Here is a 21,067-nt window from a genome sequence, read left to right as displayed (position 1 = left end):
TACCAATTCCTTCTCTTTGGTGAATACTGATGCAAAGTATTCATTTAGTACCTCGCCCATTTCCTCTGGCTCCGCACATAGATTCCCTTGCCTATCCTTCAGTGGGCCAACCCTTTCCCTGGCTACCCTCTTGCTTTTTATGTACGTGTAAAAAGCCTTGGGATTTTCCTTAACCCTATTTGCTGGAGGAGGAACAGTTTAACCATGGCATAAACACCCAACAACCATCTCCTTCCTTCCCGCCAAAGGCCTTCACCTCCCAGCTCAACTTGTGGTCCTGAGGTAAAGTGTTTGACAGTTATAGAGTAGGCCCCTATTTACATTGGAAGGCCCCTGTTACACACAGTACAGGGAAACGCCCTTGCGATTCCCCAGCCCTGGGTATAAATAAATCTTGGTTCTTCCTCGGGAGTCAGTGGGAGAATTCTCGCCCGCCACACACGAGAGGCCCGGGTTCGATTCCCGCCCAATCGCAGGCGGCAATGGTCTCGGTCAAAGAGGTCGGTGTTAGGGAGCGTCCAAAAGTTGGAGGAGGTTACAGAGATAGGAAGGGTTGTAGGGGCTGGTGGAGGTCACAGAGATAAGGAGGGTTGTAGGGGCTGGAGGAGGTTACAGAGATAGGAGGGTTGTAGGGGCTGGAGGAGGTTACAGAGATCGGGAGGGTTGTAGAGGCTGGAGGAGGTTACAGAGATAGGGAGGGTTGTAGGGACTGGAGGAGGTTACAGAGATAGGAAGGGTTGTAGGGGCTGGTGGAGGTCACAGAGATAAGGAGGGTTGTAGGGGCTGGAGGAGGTTACAGAGATAGGGAGGGCTGTAGGGGCTGGTGGAGGTTACAGAGATAGGGAGGGTTGTCGGGGCTGGAGGAGGTTACAGAGATAGGGAGGGTTGTAGGGGCTGGAGGAGGTTACAGCGATAGGGAGGGTTGTAGGGGCTGGAGGAGGTTACAGAGATAGGGAGGGCTGTAGGGGCTGGTGGAGGTTACAGAGATAGGGAGGGTTGTCGGGGCTGGAGGAGGTTACAGAGATAGGGAGGGTTGTAGGGGGCTGGAGGAGGTTACAGCGATAGGGAGGGTTGTAGGGGCTGGAGGAGGTTACAGAGATAGGGAGGGCTGTTGGGGCTGGTGGAGGTTACAGAGATAGGGAGGGTTGAAGGGGCTGGTGGAGGTCACAGAGGGACGAGAGAACATTTTAACTGCACAGCGTGCGGGGGGGGGGAGAGAGAGAGAGAGAGAGAGAGAGAGAGAGAGAAGCACAATGGTGGTGGGAGAGAGAGAATCAAGGCTGAGGCTCTGCTCAGGTCTGTGCCCAGGGGCTGTAACGGGGCAGCTGGGTGACAAGTGGCTGACCTCTGACACTCTTCACGAGCATCTCAACCGCCCGTTGCCATGTCGATGCTGGATTGGATTTGGATTTTGTTTATCGTCACGTGGACCGAGGTCCAGTGAAAAGTATTTTTCTGCGAGCAGCTCAACAGATCATTAAGTACATGGGGGAAGAAAAGGGAATAAAAGAAAAGACATAATAGGGCAACACAACATATACAATGTAACTATATAAGCACTGGCATCGGATGAAGCATACAGGGTGTCGTGTTAATGAGGTCAGTCCATAAGAGGGTCGTTTAGGAGTCTGGTGACAGTGTGCAATGGTCCTGAGCACAATTGGACGCAGCCACAGGGAGTGGGGGGCGACGCATGATGAGGCCTGGGCCCGCAGGACAGCCATGTTCAGCCTCCCCACCAGCTCCTGCTCACTGTGAATCGCGATGCCCCACCAAGGGATGGTGCAGGAGGGAGGGTTTCAGATTTCTGGATAATTGGGGCTCATTCTGGGGTCGGTGGGACCTCTACAAACGGGATGGTCTACACCTGGACCAGAGGGGGACCAATATCCTGGGGGGGAAATTTGCTAATGCTCTTCGGGAGGGTTTAAAACTAGTTCAGCAGGGGCTTGGGAACCTGAATTGTAGCTCCAGTATACAGGAGGTTAAGAGTAGTGAGGTCATGAGTCAGGTTTCAATGTTGCAGGAGTGTACCGGCAGGCAGGAAGGTGGTTTAAAGTGTGTCTTCTTCAATGCCAGGAGCATCCGGAATAAGGTGGGTGAACTTGCGGCATGGGTTGGTACCTGGGACTTCGATGTTGTGGCCATTTCGGAGACATGGATAGAGCAGGGACAGGAATGGTTGTTGCAGGTTTCGGGGTTGAGAAACTTCAGTAAGCTTAGGGAAGGTGGTAAAAGAGGGGGAGGGGTGGCATTGTTAGTCAAGGACAGTATTACGGTGGCAGAAAGGACGTTTGATGAGGACTCGTCTACTGAGGTAGTATGGGCTGAGGTTAGAAACAGGAAAGGAGAGGTCACCCTGTTAGGGGTTTTCTATAGGCCTCCGAAAAGTTCCAGAGATGTAGAGGAAAGGATTGCAAAGATGATTCTGGATAGGAGCGAAAGCAACAGGGTAGTTGTTATGGGGGACTTTAACTTTCCAAATATTGACTGGAAACGCGATAGTTAGAGTCCTTTAGATGGGTCCGTTTTTGTCCAATGTGTGCAGGAGGGTTTCCTGACACAGTATGTAGATAGGCCAACGAGAGGCGAGGCCATATTGGATTTGGTACTGGGTAATGAACCAGGACAGGTGTTAGATTTGGAGGTAGGTGAGCACTTTGGTGATAGTGACCACAATTCGATTACGTTTACTTTAGTGATGGAAAGGGATAGGTATATACCGCAGGGCAAGAGTTATATCTGGGGGAAAGGCAATTATGATGCGATGAGGCAAGACTTAGGATGCATCGGATGGCGAGGAAAACTGCAGGGGACGGGCACAATGGAAATGTGGCACTTGTTCAAGGAACAGCTACTGCGTGTCCTTGATAAGTATGTACCTGTCAGGCAGGGAGGAAGTGGTCGGGCAAGGGAACCATGGTTTACTAAGGCAGTCTTATCAAGAGGAAGAAGGAGGCTTATGTAAAGATGAGCCATGAAGGTTCAGTTAGGGTGCTCAAGAGGTACAAGTTAGCTAGGAAGGACCTTAAGAGAGAGCTAAGAAGAGCCAGGAGGGGACATGAGGAGTCTTTGGCAGGTAGGATCAAGGATAACCCTAAAGCTTTCTATAGATATGTCAGGAATAAACGAATGACTAGGGTAAGAGTAGGGCCAGTCAAGGACAGTAGTGGGAAGTTGTGCTTGGAGTCCGAGGAGATAGGAGAGGTGCTAAGTGAATATTTTTCGTCAGTATTCACACAGGAAAAAGACAATGTTGTCGAGGAGAATACTGAGATTCAGGCTACTAGACTAGAAGGGCTTGAGGTTCATAAGGAGGAGGTGTTAGTAATTCTGGAAAGTGTGAAAATAGATAAGTCCCCTGGGCCGGATGGGATTTATCCTCGGATTCTCTGGGAAGATAGGGAGGAGATTGCTGAGCCTTTGGCTTTGATCATTAAGTCATCTTTGTCTACAGGAATAGTGCCAGAAGACTGGAGGATAGCAAATGTTGTCCCCTTGTTCAAGAAGGGGAGTAGAGACAACCCCGGTAACTATAGACCAGTGAGCCTTACCTCTGTTGTGGGCAAAATCTTGGAAAGGTTTATAATCATTTGGAAAGGAATAATTTGATTAGAGATAGTCAACATGGTTTTGTGAAGGGTAGGTCGTGCCTCACAAACCTTATTGAGTTCTTTGAGAAGGTGACCAAACAGGTGGATGAGGGTAAAGCAGTTGATGTGGTGCATATGGATTTCAGTAAAGCGTTTGATAAGGTTCCCCACGGTAGGCTATTGCAGAAAATACGGAGGCATGGGATTCAGGGTGATTTAGCAGTTTGGATCAGAAATTGGCTAGCTGGAAGAAGACAAAGGGTGGTGGTTGATGGGAAATGTTCAGACTGGAGTCCAGTTACCAGTGGTGTACCACAAGGATCTGTTTTGGGGCCACTGCTGTTTGTCATTTTTATAAATGACCTGGAGGAGGGTGTAGAAGGATGGGTGAGTAAATTTGCAGATGACACTAAAGTCGGTGGAGTTGTGGACAGTGCGGACGGATGTTACAAGTTACAGAGGGACATAGATAAGCTGCAGCGCTGGGCTGAGAGGTGGCAAATGGAGTTTAATGCAGAAAAGTGTGAGGTGATTCATTTTGGAAGGAATAACAGGAAGACAGAATACTGGGCTAATGGTAAGATTCTTGGTAGTGTGGATGAGCAGAGAGATCTCGGTGTCCATGTACATAGATCCCTGAAAGTTGCCACCCAGGTTGAGAGGGTTGTTAAGAAGGCGTACGGTGTTAGCTTCTATTGGTAGAGGGATTGCGTTTTGGAGCCATGAGGTCATGTTGCAGCTGTACAAAACTCTGGTGCGGCCGCATTTGGAGTATTGCGTGCAATTCTGGTCGCCGCATTATAGGAAGAATGTAGAAGCATTGGAAAGGGTGCAGAGGAGATCTACCAGAATGTTGCCTGGTATGGAGGGAAGATCTTATGAGGGAAGGCTGAGGGACTTGAGGCTGTTTTCGTTAGAGAGAAGAAGGTTAAGAGGTGACTTGAGGCATACAAGACGATCAGAGGATTGGATAGAGTGGACAGTGAGAGCCTTTTTCCTCAGATGGTGATGTCTAGCACGAGGGGACATAGCTTTAAATTGAGGGGAGATAGATATAGGACAGATGTCAGAGGTAGGTTCTTTACTCAGAGAGTAGTAAGGGCGTGGAATGCCCTGCCTGCAACAGTAGTGGACTCGCCAACATTAAGGGCATTCAAATGGTCATTGGATAGACATATGGACGATAAGGGAATAGTGTAGATGGGCTTTAGAGTGGTTTCACAGGTCGGCGCAACATCGAGGGCCGAAGGGCCTGTACTGCGCTGTAATGTTCTATGTTCTATGTCGAATAGCTGTGTGTCCCCCCCCGCCCGCCCAAAGATACTCACAGTACTTCTAGGTTGAGACGACTCTCTGACTGGCTCTTGGGTCTTTGGAGCTGATGCTTGGTCAGAGGGCCAGAAACCTTTCCAGACCCACTGGAGGTAGCTGGCCAGCACGATGACGCAGAGGAAGGTGAAGTTGGTCGCCACTCCGATAATGGCTGACATCACTGGGAAGTTGTACAGGATATACCTACAAAATCAGGAGGGGAGGGGGGGGGAAGAGAACGGCCAGGAGGAGGGGGAAGCAGAGAGGATGAGCAAGGGAGGCAGAGAGAGAGACACGCATTACACAGAGACACGCACACAGAGACACGCACACAGAGACACGCACAGAGACACACGCACAGAGACACACGCACAGAGACACACGCACAGAGACACACGCACAGAGACACACGCACAGAGACACACGCACACACAGAGACACACGCACACACAGAGACACACGCACACACAGAGCCACACACACACAGAGCCACACACACACACAGAGCCACACACACACACAGAGCCACACACACACACAGAGCCACACACACACACAGAGCCACACACACACACAGAGCCACACACACACACAGAGCCACACACACGCACACAGACACACACACACAGACACACACACACACAGACACACACACAGACAGACACACACACACACAGAGACACACACACACACACACAGAGACACACACACACAGACACACACACACACAGACACACACACAGACAGACACACACACAGACAGACACACACACAGACAGACACACACACACACAGAGACACACACACACACACACAGAGACACACGCACACAGACACACGCACAGAGACACACAGAGACACACACACACACACACAGAGACACACACACAGAGCCACACACACAGAGCCACACACACACAGAGCCACACACACACAGAGCCACACACACAGAGCCACACACACAGAGCCACACACACAGAGCCACACACACAGAGCCACACACACAGAGCCACACACACAGAGCCACACACACAGAGCCACACACACAGAGCCACACACACAGAGCCACACACACAGAGCCACACACACAGAGCCACACACACAGAGCCACACACACAGAGCCACACACACAGAGCCACACACACAGAGCCACACACACAGAGCCACACACACAGAGCCACACACACAGAGCCACACACACAGAGCCACACACACAGAGTCACACACACAGAGCCACACACACAGAGCCACACACACAGAGCCACACACACAGAGCCACACACACAGAGCCACACACACAGAGCCACACACACAGAGCCACACACACACACACACAGAGCCACACACACACACACAGAGCCACACACACACACACAGAGCCACACAGAGAGAGACACACACACACAGACACAGAGAGAGAGAGAGAGACACACAGAGCCACACACACACACACAGACACCCACACACACAGACACCCACCCACACAGACACCCACCCACACAGACACCCACCCACACAGACACCCACCCACACAGACACCCACCCACACAGACACCCACCCACACAGACACCCACCCACACAGACACCCACCCACACAGCGCCACCCACACAGCGCCACCCACACAGCGCCACACACACAGCGCCACACACACAGCGCCACACACACAGCGCCACACACACAGCGCCACACACACAGCGCCACACACACAGCGCCACACACACAGCGCCACACACACAGCGCCACACACACAGCGCCACACACACAGCGCCACACACACAGCGCCACACACACAGCGCCACACACACAGCGCCACACACACAGCGCCACACACACAGCGCCACACACACAGCGCCACACACACAGCGCCACACACACAGCGCCACACACACAGCGCCACACACACAGCGCCACACACACAGCGCCACACACACAGCGCCACACACACAGCGCCACACACACAGCGCCACACACACAGCGCCACACACACAGCGCCACACACACAGCGCCACACACACAGCGCCACACACACAGCGCCACACACACAGCGCCACACACACAGCGCCACACACACAGCGCCACACACACAGCGCCACACACACAGCGCCACACACACAGCGCCACACACACAGCGCCACACACACAGCGCCACACACACAGCGCCACACACACAGCGCCACACACACAGCGCCACACACACAGCGCCACACACACAGCGCCACACACACAGCGCCACACACACAGCGCCACACACACAGCGCCACACACACAGCGCCACACACACAGCGCCACACACACAGCGCCACACACACAGCGCCACACACACAGCGCCACACACACAGCGCCACACACACAGCGCCACACACACAGCGCCACACACACAGCGCCACACACACAGCGCCACACACACAGCGCCACACACACAGCGCCACACACACACAGAGCCACACACACACAGAGCCACACGCACACAGAGCCACACGCACACAGAGCCACACGCACACAGAGCCACACGCACACAGAGGCACACGCACACAGAGACACACGCACACAGAGACACACGCACACAGAGACACACGCACACAGAGACACACGCACACAGAGACACACGCACACAGAGACACACGCACACAGAGACACACGCACACAGAGACACACGCACACACACACAGAGACACACACACAGAGACACACACACAGAGACACACAGAGCCACACACAGAGACACACAGAGCGAGACACACACAGAGAGAGACACACAGAGACACACACACAGAGACACACACACAGAGCCACACACACAGAGCCACACACACAGAGCCACACACACAGAGCCACACACACAGAGCCACACACACAGAGCCACACACACAGAGCCACACACAGAGCCACACACAGAGACACACACACAGAGCCACACACAGAGCCACACACAGACACACACACACAGACACACACAGACACACACAGACACACACAGACACTCACACACACACAGACACACACACACACAGAGTCACAGAGAGAGAGAGACACACACAGAGAGGGACACACACAGAGAGAGACACACACAGAGAGAGACACACACAGAGAGAGACACACACAGAGAGAGACACACACAGAGAGAGACACACACACACACACACACACACAGAGCCACACACACACACACAGCCACACACACACACAGAGCCACACACACACACACACAGAGCCACACACACACAGAGACACAGAGACACAGACACACACACACACACACACAGGGCCACACACACACACAGGGCCACACACACACACACACACAGAGCCACACACACACACAGAGACACAGAGACACAGACACACACAGGGCCACACACACACAGGGCCACACACACACACAGGGACACACACAGAGACACACACACACAGAGCCACACACACACACACACACACACACACACACAGAGCCACACACACACACACACACACACACACACAGAGCCACACACACACACACACACACACACACACACACAGTGCCACACACACACACAGAGCCACACACACACACAGAGCCACACACACACACAGAGCCACACACACACACAGAGCCACACACACACACACACAGAGCCACACACACACACACACAGAGCCACACACACACACAGAGCCACACACACACACAGAGCCACACACACACACAGAGCCACACACACACACAGAGCCACACACACACACAGAGCCACACACACACAGAGGGGGAGTGGGAGGGGGAGGCGGAGGGGAGGGCAGAGGGGAATGGGAGGGGAGGGGACAGAGGGGAGTGGGAGGGGGAGGGGGAGGCGGAGGGGAGGGGGAGGCGGAGGGCAGGGGGAGGCGGAGGGCAGGGGGCGGCGGAGGGCAGGGGGCGGCGGAGGGCAGGGGGAGGCGGAGGGCAGGGGGAGGCGGAGGGCAGGGGGAGGCGGAGGGCAGGGGGAGGCGGAGGGCAGGGGGAGGCGGAGGGGAGGGGGAGGCGGAGGGGAGGGGGAGGCGGAGGGGAGGGGGAGGCGGGGGGGAGGGGGAGGCGGAGGGGAGGGGGAGGCGGAGGGGAGGGGGAGGCGGAGGGGAGGGGGAGGCGGAGGGGAGGGGGAGGCGGAGGGGAGGTGGAGGCGGAGGGGAGGGGGAGGCGGAGGGCAGGGGGAGGCGGAGGGCAGGGGGAGGCGGAGGGCAGGGGGAGGCGGAGGGCAGGGGGAGGCGGAGGGCAGGGGGAGGCGGAGGGCAGGGGGAGGCGGAGGGCAGGGGGAGGCGGAGGGGAGGGGGAGGCGGAGGGGAGGGGGAGGCGGAAGGGAGGGGGAGGCGGAAGGGAGGGGGAGGCGGAGGGGTGGGGGAGGGGGTGGGGGAGGGGGAGGGGGAGGGGGAGGGAGTGGGAGGGGGAGGGGGAGGGGGAGGGCAGTGGGGAGTGGGAGGGGAGGGGACAGAGGGGTGTGGGGGGGAGGCAGGGAGGGGTGGAGGCGGAGCGGAGGGGGGGGCAGAGGGGGGGGGGTGGGGAGGGCGGAGGGAAGGGTAGGGAGGCAGAGGGGACAGTTAGCAATGCCTGCCATCTCCTTCCACCCCGTTCTCTTGCTGCCTCCAGAGAGCTGCTCCGCATCAAGCTGCCCAGGCTGGCTGCGATTTCACGGTGAGGCTGACCATCGGGATCAGGGAGTGGCGGCCCTCCCTCTATACCCCTGTGACGGCCCTCACTCCCTCACTCTATACCCCTGTGGCGTCCCTCACTCTATACCCCTGTGGCGTCCCTCACTCTATACCCCTGTGGCGTCCCTCACTCCCTCACTCTATACCCCTGTGGCGTCCCTCACTCCCTCACTCTATACCCCTGTGGCGTCCCTCACTCTATACCCCTGTGGCGTCCCTCACTCCCTCACTCTATACCCCTGTGGCGTCCCTCATTCCCTCACTCTATACCCCTGTGGCGTCCCTCACTCCCTCACTCCATACCCGTGGCGTCCCTCACTCCCTCACTCTATACCCCTGTGGCGTCGCTCACTCCCTCACTCTATACCCCTGTGGCGTCCCTCACTCCCTCACTCTATACCCCTGTGGCGTCCCTCACTCCCTCACTCTATACCCCTGTGGCGTCCCTCACTCCCTCACTCTATACCCCTGTGGCGTCCCTCACTCCCTCACTCTATAACCCTGTGACGGCCCTCACTCCCTCACTCTATACCCCTGTGGCGTCCCTCACTCCCTCACTCTATACCCCTGTGGCGTCCCTCACTCTATACCCCTGTGGCGGCCCTCACTCCCTCACTCTATACCCCTGTGGCGGCCCTCACTCCCTCACTCTATACCCCTGTGGTGGCCCTCACTCCCTCACTCTATACCCCTGTGGCGTCCCTCACTCCCTCACTCTATACCCCTGTGGCGTCCCTCACTCCCTCACTCTATACCCCTGTGGCGGCCCTCACTCCCTCACTCTATACCCCTGTGGCGTCCCTCACTCCCTCACTCTATACCCCTGTGGCGGCCCTCACTCCCTCACTCTATACCCCTGTGGCGGCCGCCCTCACTCCCTCACTCTATACCCCTGTGGTGGCACTCACTCCCTCACTCTATACCCCTGTGGCGGCCCTCACTCCCTCACTCTATCCCCCTGTGGTGGCCCTCACTCCCTCACTCTATACCCCTGTGGCGGCCCTCACTCCCTCACTCTATCCCCCTGTGGCGTCCCTCACTCCATACCCCTGTGGCGTCCCTCACTCCATACCCCTGTTGCGTCCCTCACTCCCTCACTCTATACCCCTGTGGCGTCCCTCACTCCCTCACTCCATACCCCTGTGGCGTCCCTCACTCTATACCCCTGTGGCGTCCCTCACTCCCTCACTCTATACCCCTGTGGCGTCCCTCACTCCATACCCCTGTGGCGTCCCTCACTCCCTCACTCTATACCCCTGTGGCGTCGCTCACTCCCTCACTCTATACCCCTGTGGCGTCCCTCACTCTATACCCCTGTGGCGTCCCTCACTCCATACCCCTGTGGCGTCCCTCACTCCCTCACTCTATACCCCTGTGGCGTCGCTCACTCCCTCACTCTATACCCCTGTGGCGTCCCTCACTCCCTCACTCTATACCCCTGTGGCGTCCCTCACTCTATACCCCTGTGGCATCCCTCACTCTATATCCCTGTGGCGTCCCTCACTCTATACCCCTGAGGCGTCCCTCACTCCCTCACTCTATACCCCTGGGGCGTCCCTCACTCCCTCACTCTATACCTCCGTGGCGTCCCTCACTCCCTCACTCTATACCCCTGTGGCGTCCCTCACTCCCTCACTCTATACCCCTGTGGCGTCCCTCACTCTATACCCCTGTGGCGTCCCTCACTCTATACCCCTGTGTCGGCCCTCACTCTATACCCCTGTGGCGGCCCTCACTCTATACCCCTGTGGCGGCCCTCACTCCCTCACTCTATACCCCTGTGGCGTCCCTCACTCCCTCACACGATACCCCTGTGGCGTCCTCACTCCCTCACTCTATACCCCTGTGGCGTCCCTCACTCCCTCCCTCTATACCCATGTGGCGTCCCTCACTCCCTCACACGATACCCCTGTGGCGTCCCTCACTCCCTCCCTCTATACCCCTGTGGCGTCCCTCACTCCCTCACACGATACCCCTGTGGCGTCCCTCACTCCCTCCCTCTATACCCCTGTGGCGTCCCTCACTCCCTCACTCTATACCCCTGTGGCGTCCCTCACTCTATACCCCTGTGGCGGCCCTCACTCCCTCACTCTATACCCCTGTGGCGGCCCTCACTCCCTCACTCTATACCCCGTGGCGTCCTCACTCCCTCACACGATACCCCTGTGGCGTCCCTCACTCCCTCACTCTATACCCCTGTGGCGTCCCTCACTCCCTCACACGATACCCCTGTGGCGTCCTCACTCCCTCACTCTATACCCCTGTGGCGTCCCTCACTCCGTCCCTCTATACCCCTGTGGCGTCCCTCACTCCCTCACACGATACCCCTGTAGCGTCCTCACTCCCTCACACGATACCCCTGTGGCGTCCCTCACTCCCTCACTCTATACCCCTGTGGCGGCCCTCACTCCTTCACTCTATACCCCTGTGGCGACCCTCACTCCCTCACACGATACCCCTGTGGCGTCCTCACTCCCTCACACGATACCCCTGTGGCGTCCCTCACTCCCTCCCTCTATACCCCTGTGGCGTCCTCACTCCCTCACACGATACCCCTGTGGCGTCCCTCACTCCCTCACTCGAGACCCCTGTGGCGTCCCTCACTCCCTCACTCTATACCCCTGTGGCGTCCCTCACTCCCTCACTCTATACCCCTGTGGCGTCCCTCACTCCCTCACTCTATACCCCTGTGGCGTTCCTCACTCCCTCACCCTATACCCCTGTGGCGTCCTCACTCCCTCACACGATACCCCTGTGGCGTCCCTCACTCCCTCACTCTATACCCCTGTGGTGGCCCTCACTCTATACCCCTGTGGCGTCCCTCACTCCCTCACTCTATACCCCTGTGGCGTCCCTCACTCCCTCACTCTATACCCCTGTGGCGTCCCTCACTCTATACCCCTGTGGCGTCCCTCACTCCCTCACTCTATACCCCTGTGGCGTCCCTCACTCTATACCCCTGTGGCGACCCTCACTCTATACCCCTGTGGCGTCCCTCACTCCCTCACTCTATCCCCCTGTGGCGGCCCTCACTCCCTCACTCTATACCCCTGTGGCGGCCCTCACTCCATACCCCTGTGGCGTCGCTCACTCCCTCACTCTATACCCCTGTGGCGTCCCTCACTCCCTCACTCTATACCCTTTTGGCGTCACTCACTCCCTCACTCTATACCCCTGTGGCGTCCCTCACTCCCTCACTCTATACCCCTGTGGCGTCCCTCACTCTATACCCCTGTGGCGGCCCTCACTCCCTCACTCTATACCCCTGTGGCGTCCCTCACTCTATACCGCTGTGGCGCCCTCACTCCCTCACTCTATACCCCTGTGGCGTCCCTCACTCCCTCACTCTATACCCCTGGGGCGTCCCTCACTCTATACCCCTGTGGCGTCCCTCACTCTATACCCCTGTGGCGTCCCTCACTCTATACCCCTGTGGTGGCCCTCACTCCCTCACTCTATACCCTTTTGGCGTCACTCACTCCCTCACTCTATACCCCTGTGGCGTCCCTCACTCCCTCACTCTATACCCTCTTGGCGTCACTCACTCCCTCACTCTATACCCCTGTGGTGGCCCTCACTCCCTCACTCTATACCCCTGTGGCGTCCCTCACTCCCTCACTCTATACCCGTGGCGGCCCTCACTCCCTCACTCTATACCCCTGTGGCGTCCCTCACTCCCTCACTCTATACCCGTGGCGTCCCTCACTCTCTCACTCTATACCCCTGTGGCGTCCCTCACTCCCTCACTCTATACCCGTGGCGGCCCTCACTCCCTCGCTCTATACCCCAGTGGCGTCCCTCACTCTATACCCCTGTGACGTCCCTCACTCCCTCACTCCATACCTGTGGCGTCCCTCACTCTATACCCCTGTGGCGGCCCTCACTCCCTCACTCTATACCCCTGTGGCGTCCCTCACTCCCTCACTCTATACCCATGTGGCGTCCCTCACTCCCTCACTCTATACCCCTGTGGTGTCCCTCACTCCATACCCCTGTGGCGTCGCTCACTCCCTCACTCTATACCCCTTTGGCGTCACTCACTCCCTCACTCTATACCCATGTGGCGTCCCTCACTCCCTCACTCTATACCCCTGTGGCGTCCCTCACTCTATACCCCTGTGGCATCCCTCACTCCCTCACTCTATACCCCTGTGGCGTCCCTCACTCTATACCCCTGTGGCGTCCCTCACTCTATACCCCTGTGGCGTCCCTCACTCTATACCCCTGTGGCGTCCCTCACTCCATACCCCTGTGGCGTCCCTCACTCTATACCCCTGTGGCATCCCTCACTCCCTCACTCTATACCCCTGTGGCGTCCCTCACTCCCTCACCCTATACCCCTGTGGCGTCCCTCACTCCCTCACTCTATACCCCTGTGGCGTCCCTCACTCCCTCACCCTATACCCCTGTGGCGGCCCTCACTCCCTCACTCTATACCCCTGTGGCGTCCCTCACTCCCTCCCTCTATACCCCTGTGGTGTCCCTTACTCCCTCACTCTATACCCCTGTGGCGTCCCTCACTCTATACCCCTGTGGCGTCCCTCACTCTATACCCCTGTGGCGTCCCTCACTCCCTCACTCTATACCCCTGTGGTGGCCCTCACTCCCTCACTCTATACCCCTGTGGCGTCCCTCACTCCCTCACTCTATACCCCTGTGGCGTCCCTCACTCCCTCACTCTATACCCCCGTGGCGTCCCTCACTCTCTCACTATACCCCTGTGGCGGCCCTCACTCCCTCACTCTATACCCCTGTGGTGGCCCTCACTCCCTCACTCTATACCACTGTCGCGTCCCTCACTCCCTCACTCTATACCCCTGTGGCGTCCCTCACTCCCTCACTCTATACCCCTGTGGCGTCCCTCACTCCCTCACTCTATACCCCTGTGGCGTCCCTCACTCTCTCACTATACCCCTGTGGCGGCACCTCACTCCCTCACTCTATACCCCTGTGGCGGCCCTCACTCCCTCACTCTATACCCCTGTGGTGGCCCTCACTCCCTCACTCTATACCCCTGTGGCGTCCCTCACTCTATACCCCTGTGGCATCCCTCACTCTATATCCCTGTGGCGTCCCTCACTCTATACCCCTGAGGCGTCCCTCACTCCCTCACTCTATACCCCTGGGGCGTCCCTCACTCCCTCACTCTATACCTCCGTGGCGTCCCTCACTCCCTCACTCTATACCCCTGTGGCGTCCCTCACTCCCTCACTCTATACCCCTGTGGCGTCCCTCACTCTATACCCCTGTGTCGGCCCTCACTCTATACCCCTGTGGCGTCCCTCACTCCCTCACTCTATACCCCTGTGGCGTCCCTCACTCTATACCCATGTGTCGGCCCTCACTCTATACCCCTGTGGCGGCCCTCACTCTATACCCCTGTGGCGGCCCTCACTCCCTCACTCTATACCCCTGTGGCGTCCCTCACTCCCTCACACGATACCCCTGTGGCGTCCTCACTCCCTCACTCTATACCCCTGTGGCGTCCCTCACTCCCTCCCTCTATACCCATGTGGCGTCCCTCACTCCCTCACACGATACCCCTGTGGCGTCCCTCACTCCCTCCCTCTATACCCCTGTGGCGTCCCTCACTCCCTCACACGATACCACTGTGGCGTCCCTCACTCCCTCCCTCTATACCCCTGTGGCGTCCCTCACTCCCTCACTCTATACCCCTGTGGCGTCCCTCACTCCCTCACTCTATACCCCTGTGGCGGCCCTCACTCCCTCACTCTATACCCCTGTGGCGGCCCTCACTCCCTCACTCTATACCCCTGTGGCGTCCTCACTCCCTCACACGATACCCCTGTGGCGTCCCTCACTCCCTCACTCTATACCCCTGTGGCGTCCCTCACTCCCTCACACGATACCCCTGTGGCGTCCTCACTCCCTCACTCTATACCCCTGTGGCGTCCCTCACTCCCTCCCTCTATACCCCTGTGGCGTCCCTCACTCCCTCACACGATACCCCTGTAGCGTCCTCACTCCCTCACACGATACCCCTGTGGCGTCCCTCACTCCCTCACTCTATACCCCTGTGGCGGCCCTCACTCCTTCACTCTATACCCCTGTGGCGTCCCTCACTCCCTCACACGATACCCCTGTGGCGTCCTCACTCCCTCACACGATACCCCTGTGGCGTCCCTCACTCCCTCCCTCTATACCCCTGTGGCGTCCTCACTCCCTCACACGATACCCCTGTGGCGTCCCTCACTCCCTCACTCTATACCCCTGTGGCGTCCCTCACTCCCTCACTCTATACCCCTGTGGCGTCCCTCACTCCCTCACTCTATACCCCTGTGGCGTCCCTCACTCCCTCACTCTATACCCCTGTGGCGTTCCTCACTCCCTCACCCTATACCCCTGTGGCGTCCTCACTCCCTCACACGATACCCCTGTGGCGTCCCTCACTCCCTCACTCTATACCCCTGTGGTGGCCCTCACTCTATACCCCTGTGGCGTCCCTCACTCCCTCACTCTATACCCCGGTGGCGTCCCTCACTCCCTCACTCTATACCCCTGTGGCGTCCCTCACTCTATACCCCTGTGGCGTCCCTCACTCCCTCACTCTAGACCCCTGTGGCGTCCCTCACTCTATACCCCTGTGGCGTCCCTCACTCTATACCCCTGTGGCGTCCCTCACTCCCTCACTCCATCCCCCTGTGGCGGCCCTCACTCCCTCACTCTATACCCCTGTGGCGGCCCTCACTCCATACCCCTGTGGCGTCGCTCACTCCCTCACTCTATACCCCTGTGGCGTCCCTCACTCCCTCACTCTATACCCGTGGCGTCCCTCACTCCCTCACTCTATACCCCAGTGGCGTCCCTCACTCTATACCCCTGTGGCGTCCCTCACTCCCTCACTCTATACCCTTTTGGCGTCACTCACTCCCTCACTCTATACCCCTGTGGCGTCCCTCACTCCCTCACTCTATACCCCTGTGGCGGCCCTCACTCCCTCACTCTATACCCCTGTGGCGTCCCTCACTCTATACCGCTGTGGCGTCCCTCACTCCCTCACTCTATACCCCTGTGGCGTCCCTCACTCCCTCACTCTATACCCCTGGGGCGTCCCTCACTCTATACCCCTGTGGCGTCCCTCACTCTATACCCCTGTGGCGTCCCTCACTCTATACCCCTGTGGTGGCCCTCACTCCCTCACTCTATACCCTTTTGGCGTCACTCACTCCCTCACTCTATACCCCTGTGGCGTCCCTCACTCCCTCACTCTATACCCTCTCGGCGTCACTCACTCCCTCACTCTATACCCCTGTGGTGGCCCTCACTCCCTCACTCTATACCCCTGTGGCGTCCCTCACTCCCTCACTCTATACCCGTGGCGGCCCTCACTCCCTCACTCTATACCCCTGTAGCGTCCCTCACTCCCTCACTCTATACCCGTGGCGTCCCTCACTCTCTCACTCTATACCCCTGTGGCGTCCCTCACTCCCTCACTCTATACCCGTGGCGGCCCTCACTCCCTCGCTCTATACCCCAGTGGCGTCCCTCACTCTATACCCCTGTGACGTCCCTCACTCCCTCACTCCATACCTGTGGCGTCCCTCACTCTATACCCCTGTGGCGGCCCTCACTCCCTCACTCTATACCCCTGTGGCGTCCCTCACTCCCTCACTCTATACCCATGTGGCGTCCCTCACTCCCTCACTCTATACCCCTGTGGTGTCCCTCACTCCATACCCCTGTGGCGTCGCTCACTCCCTCACTCTATACCCCTTTGGCGTCACTCACTCCCTCACTCTATACCCCTGTGGCGTCCCTCACTCCCTCACTCTATACCCCTGTGGCGTCCCTCACTCTATACCCCTGTGGCATCCCTCACTCCCTCACTCTATACCCCTGTGGCGTCCCTCACTCTATACCCCTGTGGCGTCCCTCACTCTATACCCCTGTGGCGTCCCTCACTCTATACCCCTGTGGCGTCCCTCACTCCATACCCCTGTGGCGTCCCTCACTCTATACCCCTGTGGCATCCCTCACTCCCTCACTCTATACCCCTGTGGCGTCCCTCACTCCCTCACCCTATACCCCTGTGTCGTCCCTCACTCCCTCACTCTATACCCCTGTGGCGTCCCTCACTCCCTCACCCTATACCCCTGTGGCGGCCCTCACTCCCTCACTCTATACCCCTGTGGCGTCCCTCACTCCCTCCCTCTATACCCCTGTGGTGTCCCTTACTCCCTCACTCTATACCCCTGTGGCGTCCCTCACTCTATACCCCTGTGGCGTCCCTCACTCTATACCCCTGTGGCGGCCCTCACTCCCTCACTCTATACCCCTGTGGTGGCCCTTTCTCCCTCACTCTATACCCCTGAGGCGTCCCTCACTCCCTCACTCTATACCCCTGTGGCGTCCCTCACTCCCTCACTCGAAACCCCCGTGGCGTCCCTCACTCTCTCACTATACCCCTGTGGCGGCCCTCACTCCCTCACTCTATACCCCTGTGGTGGCCCTCACTCCCTCACTCTATACCCCTGTGGCGTCCCTCACTCCCTCACTCTATACCCCTGTGGCGTCCCTCACTCTCTCACTATACCCCTGTGGCGGCACCTCACTCCCTCACTCTATACCCCTGTGGCGGCCCTCACTCCCTCACTCTATACCCCTGTGGTGGCCCTCACTCCCTCACTCTATACCCCTGTGGCGTCCCTCACTCTATACCCCTGTGGCATCCCTCACTCTATATCCCTGTGGCGTCCCTCACTCTATACCCCCGAGGCGTCCCTCACTCCCTCACTCTATACCCCTGGGGCGTCCCTCACTCCCTCACTCTATACCTCCGTGGCGTCCCTCACTCCCTCACTCTATACCCCTGTGGCGTCCCTCACTCCCTCACTCTATACCCCTGTGGCGTCCCTCACTCTATACCCCTGTGTCGGCCCTCACTCTATACCCCTGTGGCGTCCCTCACTCCCTCACTCTATACCCCTGTGGCGTCCCTCACTCTATACCCCTGTGTCGGCCCTCACTCTATACCCCTGTGGCGGCCCTCACTCTATACCCCTGTGGCGGCCCTCACTCTATACCCCTGTGGCGGCCCTCACTCCCTCACTCTATACCCCTGTGGCGTCCCTCACTCCCTCACACGATACCCCTGTGGCGTCCTCACTCCCTCACTCTATACCCCTGTGGCGTCCCTCACTCCCTCCCTCTATACCCATGTGGCGTCCCTCACTCCCTCACACGATACCCCTGTGGCGTCCCTCACTCCCTCCCTCTATACCCCTGTGGCGTCCCTCACTCCCTCACACGATACCCCTGTGGCGTCCCTCACTCCCTCACTCTATACCCCTGTGGCGTCCCTCACTCCCTCCCTCTATACCCCTGTGGCGTCCCTCACTCCCTCACACGATACCCCTGTAGCGTCCTCACTCCCTCACACGATACCCCTGTGGCGTCCCTCACTCCCTCACTCTATACCCCTGTGGCGGCCCTCACTCCTTCACTCTATACCCCTGTGGCGTCCCTCACTCCCTCACACGATACCCCTGTGGCGTCCTCACTCCCTCACACGATACCCCTGTGGCGTCCCTCACTCCCTCCCTCTATACCCCTGTGGCGTCCTCACTCCCTCACACGATACCCCTGTGGCGTCCCTCACTCCCTCACTCTATACCCCTGTGGCGTCCCTCACTCCCTCACTCTATACCCCTGTGGCGTCCCTCACTCCCTCACTCTATACCCCTGTGGCGTCCCTCACTCCCTCACTCTATACCCCTGTGGCGTTCCTCACTCCCTCACCCTATACCCCTGTGGCGTCCTCACTCCCTCACACGATACCCCTGTGGCGTCCCTCACTCCCTCACTCTATACCCCTGTGGTGGCCCTCACTCTATACCCCTGTGGCGTCCCTCACTCCCTCACTCTATACCCCTGTGGCGTCCCTCACTCCCTCACTCTGTACCCCTGTGGCGTCCCTCACTCTATACCCCTGTGGCGTCCCTCACTCCCTCACTCTATACCCCTGTGGCGTCCCTCACTCTATACCCCTGTGGCATCCCTCACTCTATACCCCTGTGGCGTCCCTCACTCCCTCACTCTATCCCCCTGTGGCGGCCCTCACTCCCTCACTCTATACCCCTGTGGCGGCCCTCACTCCATACCCCTGTGGCGTCGCTCACTCCCTCACTCTATACCCCTGTGGCGTCCCTCACTCCCTCACTCTATACCCGTGGCGTCCCTCACTCCCTCACTCTATACCCCAGTGGCGTCCCTCACTCTATACCCCTGTGGCGTCCCTCACTCCCTCACTCTATACCCTTTTGGCGTCACTCACTCCCTCACTCTATACCCCTGTAGCGTCCCTCACTCCCTCACTCTATACCCCTGTGGCGTCCCTCACTCTATACCCCTGTGGCGGCCCTCACTCCCTCACTCTATACCCCTGTGGCGTCCCTCACTCTATACCGCTGTGGCGTCCCTCACTCCCTCACTCTATACCCCTGTGGCGTCCCTCACTCCCTCACTCTATACCCCTGGGGCGTCCCTCACTCTATACCCCTGTGGCGTCCCTCACTCTATACCCCTGTGGCGTCCCTCACTCTATACCCCTGTGGTGGCCCTCACTCCCTCACTCTATACCCTTTTGGCGTCACTCACTCCCTCACTCTATACCCCTGTGGCGTCCCTCACTCCCTCACTCTATACCCTCTTGGCGTCACTCACTCCCTCACTCTATACCCCTGTGGTGGCCCTCACTCCCTCACTCTATACCCCTGTGGCGTCCCTCACTCCCTCACTCTATACCCGTGGCGGCCCTCACTCCCTCACTCTATACCCCTGTGGCGTCCCTCACTCCCTCACTCTATACCCGTGGCGTCCCTCACTCTCTCACTCTATACCCCTGTGGCGTCCCTCACTCCCTCACTCTATACCCGTGGCGGCCCTCACTCCCTCACTCTATACCCCAGTGGCGTCCCTCACTCTATACCCCTGTGACGTCCCTCACTCCCTCACTCCATACCTGTGGCGTCCCTCACTCTATACCCCTGTGGCGGCCCTCACTCCCTCACTCTATACCCCTGTGGCGTCCCTCACTCCCTCACTCTATACCCCTGTGGCGTCCCTCACTCCCTCACTCTATACCCCTGTGGTGTCCCTCACTCCATACCCCTGTGGCGTCGCTCACTCCCTCACTCTATACCCCTTTGGCGTCACTCACTCCCTCACTCTATACCCCTGTGGCGTCCCTCACTCCCTCACTCTATACCCCTGTGGCGTCCCTCACTCTATACCCCTGTGGCATCCCTCACTCCCTCACTCTATACCCCTGTGGCGTCCCTCACTCTATACCCCTGTGGCGTCCCTCACTCTATACCCCTGTGGCGTCCCTCACTCTATACCCCTGTGGCGTCCCTCACTCCATACCCCTGTGGCGTCCCTCACTCTATACCCCTGTGGCATCCCTCACTCCCTCACTCTATACCCCTGTGGCGTCCCTCACTCCCTCACCCTATACCCCTGTGTCGTCCCTCACTCCCTCAC

At 58.4% G+C, this 21,067-nt stretch overlaps 1 protein-coding gene across 1 annotated transcript in view; it reads right to left on the bottom strand.

The window, feature by feature from the left end:
• LOC140400198 (seipin-like) overlaps window positions 1-21,067 on the bottom strand; it is a 94,150-nt gene that overhangs the window by 13,519 nt on the left and 59,564 nt on the right. Inside the window, exon 3 of the mRNA XM_072489664.1 lies at window positions 4,922-5,108. Coding sequence (XP_072345765.1) covers window positions 4,922-5,108 — 187 coding nt within the window. The remainder of the gene's footprint in view (window positions 1-4,921; window positions 5,109-21,067) is intronic.

This window comes from Scyliorhinus torazame, chromosome 24, assembly GCF_047496885.1.
Source record: "Scyliorhinus torazame isolate Kashiwa2021f chromosome 24, sScyTor2.1, whole genome shotgun sequence".
Taxonomy (NCBI): domain Eukaryota; kingdom Metazoa; phylum Chordata; class Chondrichthyes; order Carcharhiniformes; family Scyliorhinidae; genus Scyliorhinus; species Scyliorhinus torazame.
Note: the sequence above shows the minus strand (reverse complement) of the source record. Positions and strands in the feature narration are given on the sequence as shown.